An 18,055-nucleotide genomic window follows, 5' to 3' on the forward strand; every position below is an offset into this window, starting at 1 on the left:
TCTTTGCCTGCAGACTGCTATTGATAGGTGAATGCTCAATCAGACAAACAAAACCTTTCTCCTGTATATTTCAAATTTCCCCGGTGATTTCCAAATATCAAAAGTATACGATTAAATATAAAACACGCATTTGATTAATCAATTACGTAACTGAAATCCACATATCTTTAATGATTTAAAGATAAATTATATATTAATTTGCAAGCCCCGTTATTAATAATTTTCAGTAGCCCGTATTAATCAACTTTCAGTATCCCTACGCCCCTCCCCTCCTAGTCCCCTCGGCCCAGCCCCTTACATCACTCTAATAAATATTAAACGCTGAATCAACATTTGAAAGGTTGGAGGAGTGACCTAGCTTTTCCAAGTGTCATATCAAACCTTGCAAAAAGCTGAATCCAACGTTCTAAGTGTGGGGTCGAACCATTTAAAATGGCAAACATGTAGAAAAAGATTGTCACTCTTCCAAACTTTTAAATGTTCATTTAGAGTGAGGATGCCCGGTTCCCCGCCAATTGTTATTGGAATTTACTTTCCATATTCATCTGATATTACAATAAAAAAGGGTAAATGTATATACTAGCACATCAATGATGTGGAGCTCATCCGGCATCTCGCAAAGAAATGCCCAGTTTACACTGTAGTGAATTATATTGGTGACATAAATTGAGGAAACAGAATTTAAATTGAGGAAGAAAGACAGAGAATAAGTTTTTTGTGATTTATGAATAAATTTTGTATAAATAATTTTCTAGTCAAAATTTTTAAATTCTGTGTAGAACCCTGGTGAACCTCATGAAGCTTTACCAGATTGAAGAAATATCAAAATCGGTCAACAAATAAAGAAGCATTTTATGCGAATTTTGAAAAATGCGCATAAATTAGCATATTTTTTTAGTCAAAATTTCAAAATTCTGTGTAGAAGTTTGGTTAACCTCATTAAGCTCTACAAGATGGAAGCAAAAAATCAAAATCGGTCAACAAGTAAAGAGGAAGCATTTTTTTGTTAATTTTGAAAAATGCGCATAAATTAACATATTTAATGAGTTTCAGAATTCTGTGTAGAAGTTTGAATCCCGCACCTATTGCTATCATAATATAAAGCAAACAGTATTGAAATCGGACTTGAAATGACGAAGAAGCATTCTGAAGTTGTGGATGGACGACGGACGCCACGGCATAAGCTCATCTGGCCCTTCGGGCCGGATGAGCTAAAAATTGAAAGGCTGAATAAACATGGATAAAGCACATGGACCTACTACAACAGTAGATTCATGGTTGATAATATAACAACAATGTTCTAATCTTTGTTATTTGGGTTCCAGAACCACCTGCATGACCTTAGACAAGACCTATTGGCCTATTGGGGGAAATATGAGCTCTACATGTAGGCGCATTTTAGGTTAAAAGTTGGCAACCGGTCTATTTCACACAATAATGTGCTAAATCCGATAAGACCGGTTTCCTAACAGATTTCTCATGTTTTGACCACCTAATTGCAAAAACAAATTGACCATTTACTTTTTATTTCTATAATATTCGCTTTTACAGACACGGATAATACAAAATCTTGTATATGTGTACCATTCGTGAAATAAGGTTATTTCTATTTGTGATTAGTGAATTCGAGTGTCCAACATATTATTTTATGAATTCGGCTATGAAAAAGGTTATATTTTTTGTACATGTAGCATTCGCGTCATTATGAATAATTATACGGCACTAGAAATAGTATCACAGTCATTGCTTAAATGTATTCTTTTTTTCTTGTGTATTTCCCCATTTGCTTTGTACATGTTCGTTACGAGATCTGTTCACATGGACCTGTCCACAGAGGATTATATATTGTTACTGGGGGTGATGTGACAATGCTCCGCACCCCCAGTAGCAATAGAATAATCCTCCGTGGACAGGTCCATGTCTGTTCAAATATTGATTATCAAATACAGAAATTAATAACTTCAATGAGAAGGGTATTTGTACCAGATATAATCAACTTTTGTGCTCACTTTATTAATCATATAGTATAAATATTGCGAAAATGCAAAAATGCGCATAATTAATTAATCAGAAATCAAATTAACAAATTGACACGAATGTTGCACATTATGTAAGCAGGATTCTGCATTATCTACATGATCCATATTAATGAAAGCAAATAATAGAGAGAATCTAATAGAAATAAAATCGCGGCAAATTGTTGATTTGACGGACTTTTTGTTTATACCAAGTGAGGTGGTCTAAACATGAAAAATCATCTTTGGAACCGGTCTAAAATCAGATTCAACACATTGTAATTGTGTGAAATAGACCAGTTCCCAACTTTTATACAAAAATGCCTCGAAAGGTTTATGTATGCCTTTTCTATGTCAGGTAATTAATGATACACACACACCCTTACCCCCACACAAACAAAATGCTGAATACATTCTGTTCGGTCATAAATGCATAATGGAAAGTGGGCGTGGTTTATGGGTAAATGTTTTGCACACGAGACTTTTCTTTTTAACAGACCAACCAGCTCACGTCCACTGATGAGTGGGAGTGGCCACTAATCAAATCAATGAATTTCGCGAATATGCCTGTAATATCAAAGCATATATCTATTTTCTTTACCCGGGATCCGCAACGGCTTCAGAGTGAAAGTGGGCGTGGACAAACCCTTTATATATACTCTTGTTGTTTTCAATCGTAAAAACGCCTATCACAGCGACTCCATATTCATTCTTTGTAAGCTTCAGACAGGCAAAACATTATAATAAACTGCTCGAGAAACCACGCATTTGTGTATAATAATATCAACAAAGATTTTTCTTCGCAGGGGGTAAGTCATAGAATAAATCCGTAATATACGTTTTATAATGCGCTGTTCATTGCGATATTTTGTGTTTATTCTGTAGCAAACCCTTTATCGATTTGATTTTATTCTATTCTATGTTATTTACCACTATATAAACGATACACAATTAAACAAAGTAAGAAATGAAAGAATGACACAATTATATTGGAAGTCGTCCTGCCCATCTGAGCTATGACACCACAACTGTTTCTGCCGAGGAATCCGATAGTGATTGCAGTCCTCCTTCGTTCATTCAATCGTTATTCCTTTATCTTTGTTTTCATTCTTCATACAATTGTCTATTCATTCATTTAATATTCATCTTATTGATTGATGAATTTATTTGTTTCTCATTCATGTATTCATTTATTCACCAATCGAAAAAATAAGTGAACATTCATTTGAATAAATAAATATGTAAATATATTATTCATGAACAAAATAAATGAATAAATATTTTATAAACAAATTAATAGATTAATCAATCATTCAAGATTATTCATTCGTTTAGTACATATTTATTCATTTATGTATCTATTCATTCACTGGTGTTTGAAAGCCTATCTAAAACAAATCGGGAATAAAACCTTTTTTCTCTCTCTTGGGGTTGGGGGTTACAAATCGTACAAATCCAACATCCACTGCAAGCGCTCGATCTCAACCGATGAAGCAACAACACCGAACCAAAGTGGTGGCAAACAGTAGCGTAAGGAGCCAAAAAAGTGTGGGGGCTAGATATGGCGTATCTGGCAAATCTATAAAAAGTTGAGAATAAGCGAAGCGAGCAAGCAAAAATTTCGACATAGCTTATATTAAAAAAAACTTGTTTATTTGTATAGACCTATAGACAATTCACTAAGCCCTCACCCCGAACGCTTATATTTTTCAAACAGTTTTTTTTAAAGTCTTGTGAGAATGTATACAAGAAACCCACATCTGAAGTCCACTGCCGAAAGGAACATCTGTAAAGTTCTCACTGCATTTGTTTTTTTGATAGGACAAAAAATGGCATCGAATCTGTGCATTGCTCTGATCTTGGTTATTCTTTTGATTGACAGCACAACGGCCCATGGTCCGGCACTCTACGTTAATGGCGAAATTGGTTGCCAATCAACTGCAGGTATCGTATACACATGCAGATATAATAACCAGTTGAAACCAGTTGGAATTCAACTGGGAGAGAACTGGAATTAACCGAATCGTCCAGTTGAATCCATTTGTTAAATCTCGTCTTTGCACCAGTTTTTTTAACAGGTTTCAACTGGAATCAACTGGACTTTGAGCTTCATGAAATTTGTCAACACTGAATAAAATTCACTGGTTCTGACTAATACGATGGTAACTGTCGGAGCTGACAATTTAGTCGGTATTGACCAGTGGCGTAACTACGGGGGGGGGGGGGGTGGCTGAAGAAAAAAACAACCCCGAGAAAAGGAGAAAAAGAGGGAGAATGTTAGATTATATACAGTATATTATATTACATGATAACTTTTTTTTTCATAACTCTATGAAACATAATTTTCTTATAATTTTTTATTGCGTTCATCATTCCTGGTGCTCGCAATGTCTCTTGAATGAAATATATAATCCTGTTGTACTGAAACATGCCGTTTTCAAGTCAATATACACCAAATATATTTCCTCGCACTTCGACTTATTTTGATTTTATAATATGCTTATTTTTCATGACTTATTAAAGGGATTACCCCCTTTTAATGTCTGAATATAAAACATTTCCAGTCCGTGCTTAGTGGATTAGTGAAATATGTCTGCTCTTCATTAATTTCTAAAAACAGTCCTTAAAAATGTCCCTTTTCCTAGTCTGCCAAATATCAAAAATTTTCAGCTCGCGCTTCGCATCATTCGGTTAGTGAAATACGTATGGTCTTAGTGAATTCCTCCAAATAAGCCTTAGAATGACCCTCTTCAGGTCTCGCGTTGGGATACATATAATGTTCATTATCACAATGACAGAAGGAAGTATAATTCTAACAAAATCAGCAAGCGCTTGGCGCTGGCATTATAGATGACTATAGTGAGATAATTATATATACTCTTCATGAATTACTAAAATTACTAACAGTTATCAAAATGTCCCTGTTTGGGGTAAATATATACAAAACAAATTTCAGCTAGTACTTCGCGCTCGCATTGGGATACATATAATGTTCATTATCACAATGACAGAAGGAAGTATAATTCTAACAAAATCAGCAAGCGCTTGGCGCTGGCATTATAGATGACTATAGTGAGATAATTATATATACTCTTCATGAATTACTAAAATTACTAACAGTTATCAAAATGTCCCTGTTTGGGGTAAATATATACAAAACAAATTTCAGCTAGTACTTCGCGCTCGCATTGTTTGTTTAGTGAGACATGTATATAATAATCATGATTACAAAAATTTGCTTATAATGTCCCCTTTTTCACGTCTAAATATCAAAAATTTTCAGCTCATGCTCCGCTCTCGCAATATTTGATTAGTAAGATGCATATCCGTTTAATGGCACAGTTCTTAAAATATTTTATTATGTCTGTATCTGGTAATTAATTGAGCGCGCATCGCGCGCCCACTATTAAGTGAGTCAATTTTTTTCTTTGCCGGTACCCTCCCCGCCCCCATGCCGTGACCCAGGGTACGCCACTGGTACTGACGGAACATCCCGTGGGAAGCATTTCATGAAAGGACTTGTCGGAAGTTTTTTATCAGACAAGTCCTGTTTTATCCGACAGTTACCATAGTAACAATGCCTCTCAGCCAATAAGAATAAAGGAAAGTTGTCAGATCTGACAATTTATCAGACAAAAATTTTGATGAAGCTCTCCCCAGGTTAAAAATGTCAATAACTCCATGGATTAACCTAGAAGTTCCTGTTATATTCATTTGCTTTGTTCTTCCTCTTGTACATGTACTTACTTAATTCTAATTTCTGTTCTCATTCACTCTAATGGATAGGAGTAAGATAAAGAAAGAGAAAGGAAATAATAGCAGTAAGAAAATGAAAAAAGGAGGATTAGAATATGAAGGTTACAAACGTATATCAAACAAATAGTAATCAGAACTGGAATCAAAATGGAATTAAGATCAGAAAATAACATTTGCAGTAGGAATGAAAACTTACTAACAGAAGAGCCAAACAAGACTGTATGAATTGATAAGACAGACGTCGCTCCTTCTGATTCGTTAGCAATATAAACATGCAAAATTCCTTTCTTTACTTAACAGGAGACTGTAGTACATTTGGAACTCCAAACAACCCAGCGTTGTCATGCCAACATGTGAAGGATGCGTGCCCCGATGCTTCCAGTGGTTTCTACCATATCGAATCAGCTGGTCTTTACCGAAAGGTACTGGTTACCCTACTACTACTGGGGTGTTACAAGAAACTTGCGATCAATAATTTGTACATCTATTGGGGTGCCTAAAACGGTTCCTCGACATTTGCTCCGACGACAATTACTCCGCAGCAAATTCCACATAATAATGGATTGACCAACTTCAACACTGGATCTAACACAATACCCTATCCTAAACCTTACATAAAACCCTATTGCAACCCTAACCCTATATCTTGAACAAATTAAAGCCCGGAGCAATTGTCGCCTGAGCAAGTGTCGTGTCATCGGAGTGGCCAGGTTACCATCTGAGCATTAGACTAAATGGCAATTAGACTAAGTGGGCATTAGACCAAGTCAAGTGTGGACCAAACTGAAAACAGACAAAATGGGTTTTAGCCTATGTGGTATATTACAGTATCTGAGACTTAGTCCAAGTGGAAAAAAAAAAACGCGGTTCATCCACCATCCAATCTTTTTCATCTTCTCTTGTTATTTTATCCTGCAGGTGTTCTGCGAGATGGACGTCGAGGGAGGTGGTTGGGCCCGCTACGGCCAGTCAAACCAGGGAACCGAATGGAACTACGTCGATGAAGACACCGTCGAGGTCACGCTCGACATCATTACTCCTTCAGAAGTCAAAGAGATGATGGATCTTAAATACAATCAATTCCTGGTCCAGACTGATGTTGCTTTCCAAATGGTGGCCGATGACAGCGTCAATCCTTCTCGCCTCACCACCCGATCTATTCCTTGGCTTGAGGATACACTTCTCTTCATTCCTGATTACGGCAACGACCATACTCGTATCGAATTCCCGTCCGGCAGTGGTAAATACCTCGTTTTTGATGTGCATTCTCACAGACATGTTCCATGGATAACACAGATAATTTTTGCCCCCCCCGTCTTTGTTAATATTGATTTTGTTTTGTATCGCTACGCGGTGTTTCATCTGGGGGGGGGGGGGGCAGTCAGATATATTGCTGTACACATGCGTGACGAAAAAAAAAATCGTGTTTAAAGGGTGTTTTTAGGAGCCCAAATGTGTCAAGCCCGCGAAAAACTTCTTTAGGGATTATTTTGCACACAGAGAAAAAACTTGTTTAGGAGGTGCATGTTTGGAAATAATTTGGCCATGCATGTGTACAGCAATACATTTGACCCCCCCCCCCTCCGGGGTGTTTCACTTCTTGTTATTTTCCAGGGACGCAATGAATATGTATTTGAACTTTTTTTCTTTCTTTCCCTCTCATATCCTACAGTTGATCAAGTGACATGCATCCCGGGCTCTTCCAGCAAGTGCGGACAGGGAGGGGGGCTACCACCAGCTAATGGAATATCAGGGCGCTTCTTCTTCCAAACGCTCTCCTTCTCACCCCGGGGTGCAGGGTCATCTACCATCAATGACCAATGGCATCGCAACAGATACACCTGGAATGGAAGCTACTACTATGTGTATGCCAAGTAATAAGTTTTGCTTTGTGGCATTCTGACAAGATAGTTGCTTCCCACCTTACTATACTCGTATTTACCTAATGTACATCTGAAAGTATATGCAAGGCTTACAGTTGCTGCTTGATCACATAACAAAACAGCTGTAATATGAATAATAATAACCTATATTGGAAACCCTTGATAATTACTAATCACACTATTTGCAGCCTTAATGAAGTCATCCATCTATCTGAATCTGAATATTATTTGCTATCGCAGCCTTCTATCTTAGAAATTTTGCCTACGTACCCATGACAACGTAATACTTTTTTATGTGTTTGCTTTTTAGGAAAAATCCATGAAACATGAATTAAAATGTATCATTTTCTGATTACTTCATTTGTTTCATACTGTGTAATTACCTATTGGAAATTGACAGAAATAAAGAAATTTTACAGAAACTGCAGTTCCAAACAGTTCCAAACGTACATGACCTTACCTCTGCAAAATTTATGCTAAAACAATCATACTTCCTACATTTATTGTACTATGTAACCGTTCGGTAATTATTAAATGTTAACATACATGTAGAGATGTAATAAAGCAAACATTTAAACAAATGAAATTACTGAATATTCCTTGAGTTATATTATCATCTTTGTCAAACAAACTTTGGTTCATTCCTAGATGTTCCAAGGAATTGGGGCTGTTATATTATGCAAACTGATGCTGCAAGCAATAAAATAATGTAATATAAAAAAGTTTATCATTATCATTAACCATTCTTCTCTATTTTTCAAGGCATTCCCTAAAAATGGGCGCAATAAAACACCCTTTGTATGCTTGTGGTTCCATCTCTGTGACACACAAACACCATCACCCTCCCCTACATGTGCACACACACACCTACAAAAAAGCATGCATGCACAACACATAGACATACCCAAAATAAAGCAGAGAAAAATGTCCTGCAAAATCTATAAATAAGTTGACAAAAAAGTCAATTTACTTTGAACACATTTTATTTTTGTAATTTCGTCAACATGCAAGCCAAAACTTGCATCAGATATTTCCCATTTTGTTGAATTGGGCTGAAAATAATAGATTAAAATTCACAAATCAAAGTACTAAAAACTTCTTCAAAATTTGACAACAATCAACAGTTTTATTAAAGTTTAGCATTATTTTGTGAGAACAATCTTGAAATATGCAATATGTATGCCGTCATGGAATGCAGTGGGTTGGCTGATGATGTCCCAACTTTCCTTTTTCTTATGTCATTACATGAATAATTATGTTATACTTCCCAAGTTCCATAAAGTGTGTATAATAATAATAATATAGGTATATTTACCCAGGGAAGCCACTTCAGTTCTGAAAACTGTTCTCCCAGCGGGCCCTGCTATTATTATTACCCCAGCTTTAGCTGAGCTGCCTAGACGCTCAAGCATTCAACAAAGTTCTTCCTACTGGATACCCATTCACCGCACCTGGGATGAGTGCAGCACAGTGTGGATAAATTTCTTGCTGAAGGAAATTACGCCATGGCTGGGATTCGAACCCACGACCCTCTGTTTCAAAGTCAGAAGACTAATCCACTGGGCCTCTTCTAACAAAATAAGTTTCAGTGGTGATCACATTAAATCAGTAGCCAATATACTTTTTTTTTTCATTCTTGGAGGACTTATAGCCAACTGCCAATACATATTTCAGTGCTGTTGATGATTGCGCATTCCTTTAAAACTTTATGAAACAGAGAATTTGGCATACTCACACAAAGTCATCATGACTTGGCCAGTTTATATCAGTCAAGCTGTCTTGTTCATTATGTCCAGAACCTGCTGAAAACTTTCAAACACTGTGGACTGATGCACACCTTATCCGTAGGCCAAGTCATCATCAAACAAGTTTAGACACATGTATGTATTTTCATTTCTTAGCTATGTACAAGAGCACTTGCCTGTACTTCAACATGTAGACCATACGGTGAGCATACTGAACAATGCTAGGGCAGAGCTCTCTTTCGTGCAGGTCAACAGCAGGGCATGCCTCAATCATTTTCAATCAGACACCTTTTTGCCCCACTTGTTTGTGATTGTAAAGAAAAAAACCCCACTGGTTCTTGGTCCCAAATCCAATTCTCTGAACTTTTAAAGTAACAAAATCAAATAAAATAGGTTTAACCTGACTACAGAAAGGCAATCCTTACAATCAATTAATAATAATAATATAGAGTATTTCTAAAGCGCCAAATCCACATTGATTATGTGCTCAAGGCGCTGAAAATATACTTGGTATATTATAACCCCGGCTGTAGCTGAGCGGCCATATAGGCGCTAAAGCATTCAAGGAATAAATCCTACCGGGTACCCATTCACCTAACCTGGGTCGAGTGCAGCACAATGTGGATAAATTTCTTGCCGAAGGGAATTACGCCATGGCTGGGATTCGAACCTCCGACCCTCTGTTTCAAAGTCCGAAGACTAATCCACTGGGCCACAACGCTCCACACAGGATTAAGGATTTTAATTAAGGATTTACTGCTTTAAATTCAACTTCAAGAGTTGCTAAATTTTTTCCTTGATTGACATCAGCTGACACCAGGATCACTCATGCAAAGGTTTGACCGCCTAGCAGTTGACATTTTATTTTTATGTCTGAAGACTACACGCAGCTTAGCCCTGCCAAGTTTTCTCGAGTGTTGAAGTGATTTGACTTTTTCGCGTAGATCAAGAACTTCAGTTCTGAGTGCAATGTTGTCCTGTTCAATCTGCTTGTACCGTTCTTGCATCATAGATACATCCTGTGAAGACATGTCTGTTTGGCATCCTCTGTTGGCTTTGTTGGTGTCTTGTTCCTCATGCCGTTGCTTATCATCTGCTGCTGGTTGGAAATTCTGCCTCAATTCAATCAATGCCGATGCGGCAGAGATATCATCTGCTTTGCGCTTATGCTGTTTTTTTTTATCTTGTTGCAAAGATGAGGAAGCGTTGGAGGTGGTATACCCCATTCTTTGTGTAGGGGCCCAGTCTGGATGGTCCACACAATGCAGAAATGATGGCTTGCCTGTACAATACGAGAAAAAAAGTTAAATAATTGTAAGTTGAAAGAACTACAAACAGCTATCGGTAAATGAACTGGGTACTAGTTTGTAAGAGTCCTGAACAGAAAGTAAAATAAAAATTCAAGGTTGCTAAAAAAAATAATATTCATAATAATCAAATTTCAAGGTTGTGACTTGCACTTCATGACAAATTATAAACCCCATCCCTATCAAGTTTGTAATCACTTCAGTTTTGCCTTCTTTTATTTAAGAAATATGACATAACACTTCAGTACTTAGTTACATGTAGGAATACCTAGGCAAGATTCTGAATGCAGGCATGTTAAATGCCTGTGCATCCAGTTCTAAGTTAAATTGTCCACCTTAAGATGGCTGGCTCACTTTCAGGAACAGGTAGGGATGTGTGAGTGTGACCCCAAAATCTGAAATGAGTCGCTTAAAATCTAGATGACGCGCCCTCTGCATGCTGCAAATGGGCCCCTGCCATATTTTAATTTAGATTTTTTTTTCAAAACAAGACTGTGTTTATATTTTGCTTTGAACTGCATCAATAAGTCAGCAGATTCGCCAGTTCCTTTCGTTGTTTATTCATTTGAGTTTTGACTAAGTTTCTTCATTTAGGAATTAGGTGTACATGCAGACAGCGCAGTCTTGACCTCATTTTTCAAACATTCCTCGAGCTGAAATGTATCACAGGAAGTTTTATTGCACATCGTACGATAATCACATGTCATTAGACAGAGTTAACTTTACTTTGGACTTTGTTTAGTATATATATACTAACCTCGTACTACTAGTGTGAGTGGGTTTGCTGAACTTAAATTATACCCAGTAGGCCTACACCAATCAGCATGACCAGACTCTCACTCTCACTCTCAGAGCTGATCTTCTTACCAACCTGACCAATGACTGAATCAGTGTTCAGCATCAGCCAATGAACATCATTTTCGAACTTGAATTTTAAAGAGTTACATTAATAGGACTACATTTTCATCTACATGTAACTATATACGTACCACTGATGAAATGTACAGAGCATACACGCGAATGCTTTGCCGGTTCCCATCCACTGCGTTTGATGTTGGAAAGCCACTTTTCCCGTCGCTGTTTTGAGAGCTTATGCGAGTGTTCGCCTTGATGATGCAAAATCGTCGGTATACAGTAGAAGGACAAATCCCTTTCCCGGTTACTGCGATTCGAACACCCCGTAACACAGCAAAAATTCACCATTTTAATTTAAAAAGATTTCTAGAAGTCGTCGAACAGAACCCTCTCGATCAGCTCAGCTCTTGCATCGTCGCTTGTCCTCTGAGTGAGGGCGTGCTTCGCCCGCTCTAATTTGCAGCGTGACGTCACGTGCATTTCTAGCCTTGATTCGAGGAGGTCACTGTTTTGCCTGCTGTGCGAACCCTTCACTCGAGTTAAAAGGGTCTGAATGTGCAGCATACTCATGCGTGTGTGTGTATTTGAGTTTTGTCAGACGTGTATCAATCAGATATGATTATTTACGTCTGGGACCGACCTTTAACGTCACCATCCGAAAGACGTGACCAGGGCTCGAACCTCGAACCTCTACATCAATTTGTAACTTCCCCGCATAGCTTGGATTACAGGCGCACGCCACAACGCCCAGGCGCACGCCACACACACACACGCATACTCATGCCTTGTGTACTGAAGGCCCTCCTGAATTGAAACAGCAAGTTTTGTATGTGCTAGTCTTTACGAGGAGACACACTTGCTGATCAAAGCTTCAATCATTTGAAAAGTCTGTGCCTGCTGACTAGTCACTGTTTGCGGCGGTCAGTGGACATTATTTGGCAGAGGCTGGAGGTGCACCACTGATCAACTAGAAATATTTCTAGTTCAGTGAGGTGCACGCACACCCCTTCCCAAGCAGAGCCACAGGAGTTGTCCCCTCCCCCCCCCCCATACCATAGCCCCCGCCCTCCCCCCAAAAAAAATAAGGAAAGAAATAAGATTGAATAATTAAAATAAAAGAAAATTAAAGAAAGAAAATAAATAAAGGATATATCGAAGGAATTATAGGAAGCCTAAAGAAAGAAAGAAAAAAAAGATGGGGAGGAAAGAGAAAGAAAGACTGTTTTTTTACTTTTCAAATGAAAACTTTATTTACAAATTATAATCACAAAAGTCATGAAGTATACAATAAAAGAATAGTTTGACATGAACATTCAAATTAAACCAGGTAGCACAGTTTTTCAACTGTTGATTACAAAGAAGTAAAACTAAATGCTATATGAGCCATGTAATACTGCCCTCGTTAATGGTAAAAAGTTATTCATTCATGCACCATTTCCGTAAGAAGGCATCGATATTGGAACATAATTTGTAATCAGATAATTCATACAGAATTCTGTTTTTAGACGATGTAGCCAAACAATTAGTGGATCAGTGAAAGTTGAGGTGCGATACATAGAATAAATGGTACTTTTTAGACTGATAAGAAAATTTGCAAGACGGATAACCTTTTCCTTTCTGTCACGTCCTCTGGCATGCGGAATGAGAGCCCAGTATAAGTAAAAATTAAGTTTAAGAGAGGGGAAGAAAGAAAGAAAGAAAGAGAGAGAGAAAGAGAAAGAAAGAAACTTTCCCTAATTCCTATCATCTGACTGGTTGAAAGTTGAAACTGCTGTTGCCATCTTGTTTGCTATAATTTGTAAACGATCCCGTAGGAGCACAGGCACTGCGTAGGCGCGCGGGGCTATTTAGCAAAATTTTGATATGATCCCAAAGAACTTTGACAGTAGGACCCTCCCTCTTCAGGCAAATGAGCAATTGCCAAATGAACAAAGGTAGCACAATAAGATCGAGACAGGCAACACCCACAGAATAGAGACATCTGTCAAATGTTCTTTCAGCCTGTAGGACCCCTATAGCAAATATGTTCAGTAATTCCTTCACTCCTGAAGACGGAAAACCTTCTCCTCTGCTCCAACTCTACATCTCCATTCGCCGACTCATTCTCTCATCTATTCAAGCCTCTCTCACCTCTCCAACCTAACCAGCCTCCAAATCAAGGCTTTCCACTCCTGGTCCACAGTCCTTTTAAGGACTACACTCACTCTGAAAGAATGCTCCACTTTCCAACTTCCTCTTTCTCTCCTCTCCATTTCATTTCTACCTCTATCCACTTGTATCTCGGCCTTTCCGAGACATTCACACTTCCGCAATTGTTCATACCACCATGAAAAACTTCAAACATTGTAATTCTTCTTATTGACTTTTTGTAACTCTGTATTCTCTATGTATTAGAAATGCCAAATTAAATAATGAGAAGAAAAAATAATCTCTTTCATCTTTCATTTTTAAATTTCATAATTCTTACTTTTATATTTTATCAATTTCTTCTTTTCTTGGGGGGGGGGGGCGCTCTAATGTCCTGACACTTTGGGCCTGTTGCATAAAACTTTTGCCATAAAAATAAAAACTCTGGCAAATAAACAAAAGCTGTGACAAACAAAATTACACCATTAAAAAACTGTGGCAAAAAATGCCGAATTTTTTTTTATGCAACAAGCCCCAAGGGGAAAATCACATGGAAATAAATAAGCTTCACTTCAATGCTAAAGCTCCTCTAATGAAGTAGATTCAGCCAGTACAGTAGGTTGGGAAAAGTAGCCCCCCCTCCCCCCTAAAAAAAATAAATGAATAAAAAATTGGGGGGGGGGGTGCCTTACACTATGGCCTAAATTGACATAGGTGGATTCTAAATTGTGAATTTGGACTCTTTGGTGCTCTATATCATGCTATTTCCACAAGAACAAAAAAACATCACTGTAGCATATCTCCAGTGGAAATCACAACTACATGTACAGTACATGCCTATCTCAAATATTCTAGCACACTTTCCACAATAATTACAACAGAAAGTTGAATATACATGTTACAGCCGGACTGGTCAGGCTTTTTATTGCAGAATCAAGATTTTTCCTTTTCGTTCATATAAATTACTTTGTCAATTTATGGAATCTTAAATTGTAACATTTTGTGAAACCACAAAACATAGGCTAGAGAATGGTTATATAGTAATGTCTAGTGATCTTTTATTACTTAAAAGAACTTGAGTATTAAAAACATAAAAGAATTCAGATTCAACTTTAAAAGCAAATTTGGTTGTCCTGACAATATCAGACTCTTTCCCTGGATGAATGGTAACAAATCAGAATGATGAGTAAAGCAGAACTAAGAATGATAAAACTAAAAAGACCTCGGATTGAATTCAAATGCATATTTGAATGTTTGTTGGACAATATGATATCATTTGTCCTTGCCATGCCCGGGCCCTGTAACACAAAGGTTCGCAATTAATCACTAATTTGAAAGAATAATTATGATTGGTTCCGAGTCAGTCTACTGAGCATATGCACATAAAACAATGATCTTGATAGAAAATTTCATTTAGCGATTAATCACTAACCTTTGTTTTAAAAGGCCCAAGAGCCCCTTTCATAATCCTGTTAACAAATTTGCAAAAAGAGATTTAAAGGGGGAGCAAACTGATAAAAACTCTGTGTGGTATCTCATTGACTGTGTGTTATAAACAACTAGTCTTCAAAATGTACATTTTGAGATAACCATCAACAATACGGAGACTATAATTAGCCTATAATTTCATTCATATAGAGAAACTTAAATGTTTTATACAGGAAAAACTTGTGTTGCTACTTGGTAACATAACTAGTGTGGTATGAATGTATTGAGTGGTGAATGAGTATGTTATCATTCAATGGGCCTATATTACAAGACTATACAGCTCAGAATGCTGCATAATGCAGGTCAAATGTGAGAAAGGACATGGTGGTACTATTAAGGCTGCTGGTTCGTTTCTGTTTTAAGCTACTGAAAACATTCAATTTGATTGGCTAATAGTAAAACTGTTATAGAAACTATGCATTTGTTATTATGGCAGAAAAAAGCTGCTGAAAACTGCTTATCTAATAAAAGAGAGCCAATGGAGTAAATTAGAGAGTCAAAAGGGGCCTAAGCTTTCGATCCTAGCAGAATCTTTGTCGGAGGCAAAATGGCAAATGGCAAAGAGGCATTTTGCCTCCGACGAAGATTCCCATTTATTATTATAACAAGTCTTTATGAAATTGGCCTCTGACCTTTTCCCGGTTTTCGCAATAGCTAAAGTAAAGCGAAAGTTTGGAGCACTTGGCTACATACTGTACTTCATGCAAATGTTGGACTTTGGCATTTTTTTGCCATTGATGTTTTTGTAAAACCATCAAAAAACTTTCATGGTCCCCAGGGAAAACCAGGTTTAAAAAGTCATTTTCAGTTTCTGCACTGGGAACTGCAACTACATTATAAAAATAGCACAGGCACCTGAAATATTAAAATACACTTTCCAAAACTCTATAAATACATTTAGTAAGCATTACCAGGTCCAATGTGAAGTATTCAAGCTCATCATGCATATCTTTCTTTATGCCAACTTGATTGGCAAAACAGCACAAAATATGAATATGAACCATCTCAGTCAGAAAACTTGGTCCTCATATGCAGGCCAGATGTTAATTGATTAAAAAAAAAACTCCAAGCATCTTATGGAATTCCAGTTAGAGCTCCTCAGTTCTAAGCCCCTGATGACTTCAGGCTCTTTCCATTCATCTCTTCTAGTAGCCTTTAGACCCCTTCTTTGGCTATCTTCCGTCCTTCTTTCATATATGTTCAATATCCACAATTGAAGGTGTCCAATTCCCATTTCATAAGAATAATAATAATATGCAACATTTATATAGCTCTGAATACAAATGTTTCTAAGCGCTGCATACTATTACCCCGGCTTAAGCACAGCTACCCTGATCGGGCGCACGAGCATTCAAGGAAACCCTTCCTACCGGGTACCATTTACTACACCTGGGTCGAGAGTGGAAAATGTAGATAAACGCCTTGCCAAAGGACGCTAGTGCCATGGTGGGATTTGAACCCCAGACCTTGTGGTTCAAAGTCCGAAGACTTATCCACTGGGCCACAACACCTCATAAAATTTGATTGTTCTTCTGAATCCATGTGAAAGTTCTTTCCACTCAATCGTTTCCATTCACCAGCGGTCTATAGAATTCTCTTGATATCTGTGAACCATTCATCACCCCTTCATTCCGTTTTTTTTTAATCTGTCCCAGGAGCCTATAGACCAGCTATCTTCTGTCCTTGGTCCATATATGTTCAATATCCACAATTGAAGCCATCCCATTCCCATTTCATAAAATTCAATTGTTCTTCTGAATCCACATGAAAGTTCCATCCACTTCATCCTTTCCATTCACCAGCAGTCTATAGAATTCTTCTGATATGCCATTCATCATCACCTTTTAGTCTTTTTCTTCATCTGCCCTAGTAGCCTATAGACCTCCTGCTTAGCCTTCTTTTGTCTTTCTTCTCTCTGCGCTTCCAGGACTGCCATCTGCAATAAAATTGATAATCATTTATGAGGAAAGAAGAATGCAATTTTCGCTCTTTTGAGCCTGGCAGACATCTCTGCGTTTTTAGCTGTCATGCTGCGTTACCCGAATGCAGCATTTCATAGGTTAATGTAGATATGCATAAAAACATTCAGTAGCGATGATACTGCTATGCACAAGCTCATATAAAATTGCACACTGGATATGAGGTGATGAGAGCTAAAGCAAGGTAGGTAAATCAAGAAGTAACACAGAAATAAAGATCTGCGCAAAGGCGACCACACAACCTATAATTGGTCTGCGACCCGATTTCAGAATAAAATGTAGTAGAATTTGATGCTAATATTGAGACTTGGAATATCTTACTGTGTAATGTTCTAAATCATTGTACGAATACCTGTGTTCAAATCTGTGACTGTGCTATCATCCTTCTTAGAATAAAAGCGAATTTAATATCTAGTCGTAATGACGTCATAGCAGTCGTACGATTGCCTACAATTTGAAACTACTAAAATAAAGGCTTGTAATCTTTCAAAATGGTTATATTAGTATTCTTTCAATTAATTTTAACCTCAAATAAAATGATATGTTCCATTCACTTTTTCAGAAAATGAGCAAAATGCGATTTGTTCCAAAATCGGATCGCGAACAGTCGTAAGGTGTGCGGTGGCCTTAAGCTGCTTGCTCTTGTTCATTGTTGCTTGTCCTTCCTCACATTTTCTCACTGCCACTCCTCATTGCCCGAATGGACTTTGGTAACATCCAGCTGCGGATGTATGAAAATCTTTCAAACATCAGGGCCCCATCTTACAAAGAGTTGCGATTGATCCAATCAACCACAACTATGGACAGCCAGTAACGTCAACATCTAATTGCAAATCTGTTCAAAATATTTTCCAGATATGATGTATATTTATGCATTCATCATTCTCTTGCTCATTCAGT

The 18,055-nt window shown here is 37.6% G+C and overlaps 2 protein-coding genes across 2 annotated transcripts in view; one reads left to right on the plus strand and one right to left on the minus strand.

The window, feature by feature from the left end:
- Nucleotides 1-2,575: 2,575 nt before the first annotated feature.
- Nucleotides 2,576-8,240, plus strand: LOC129276361 (echinolectin 1-like). The gene is made up of 5 exons (XM_054912742.2): nt 2,576-2,824; nt 3,837-3,959; nt 6,072-6,193; nt 6,690-7,011; nt 7,444-8,240. Exons 2-5 carry the CDS (start codon nt 3,845-3,847, stop codon nt 7,647-7,649), a joined length of 765 nt encoding a protein of 254 aa, XP_054768717.2. The 5' UTR covers nt 2,576-2,824; nt 3,837-3,844; the 3' UTR covers nt 7,650-8,240.
- A 6,340-nt stretch (nt 8,241-14,580) lies between these two features.
- Nucleotides 14,581-18,055, minus strand: part of LOC129276792 (ribosome biogenesis protein BMS1 homolog) — a 33,637-nt gene continuing 30,162 nt past the window's right edge. Inside the window, exon 24 of the mRNA XM_064109193.1 lies at nt 14,581-17,112. Coding sequence (XP_063965263.1) covers nt 17,014-17,112 — 99 coding nt within the window. The 3' untranslated portion in view covers nt 14,581-17,013. The remainder of the gene's footprint in view (nt 17,113-18,055) is intronic.

This window comes from Lytechinus pictus, chromosome 14 (assembly GCF_037042905.1).
Source record: "Lytechinus pictus isolate F3 Inbred chromosome 14, Lp3.0, whole genome shotgun sequence".
Classification (NCBI taxonomy): domain Eukaryota; kingdom Metazoa; phylum Echinodermata; class Echinoidea; order Temnopleuroida; family Toxopneustidae; genus Lytechinus; species Lytechinus pictus.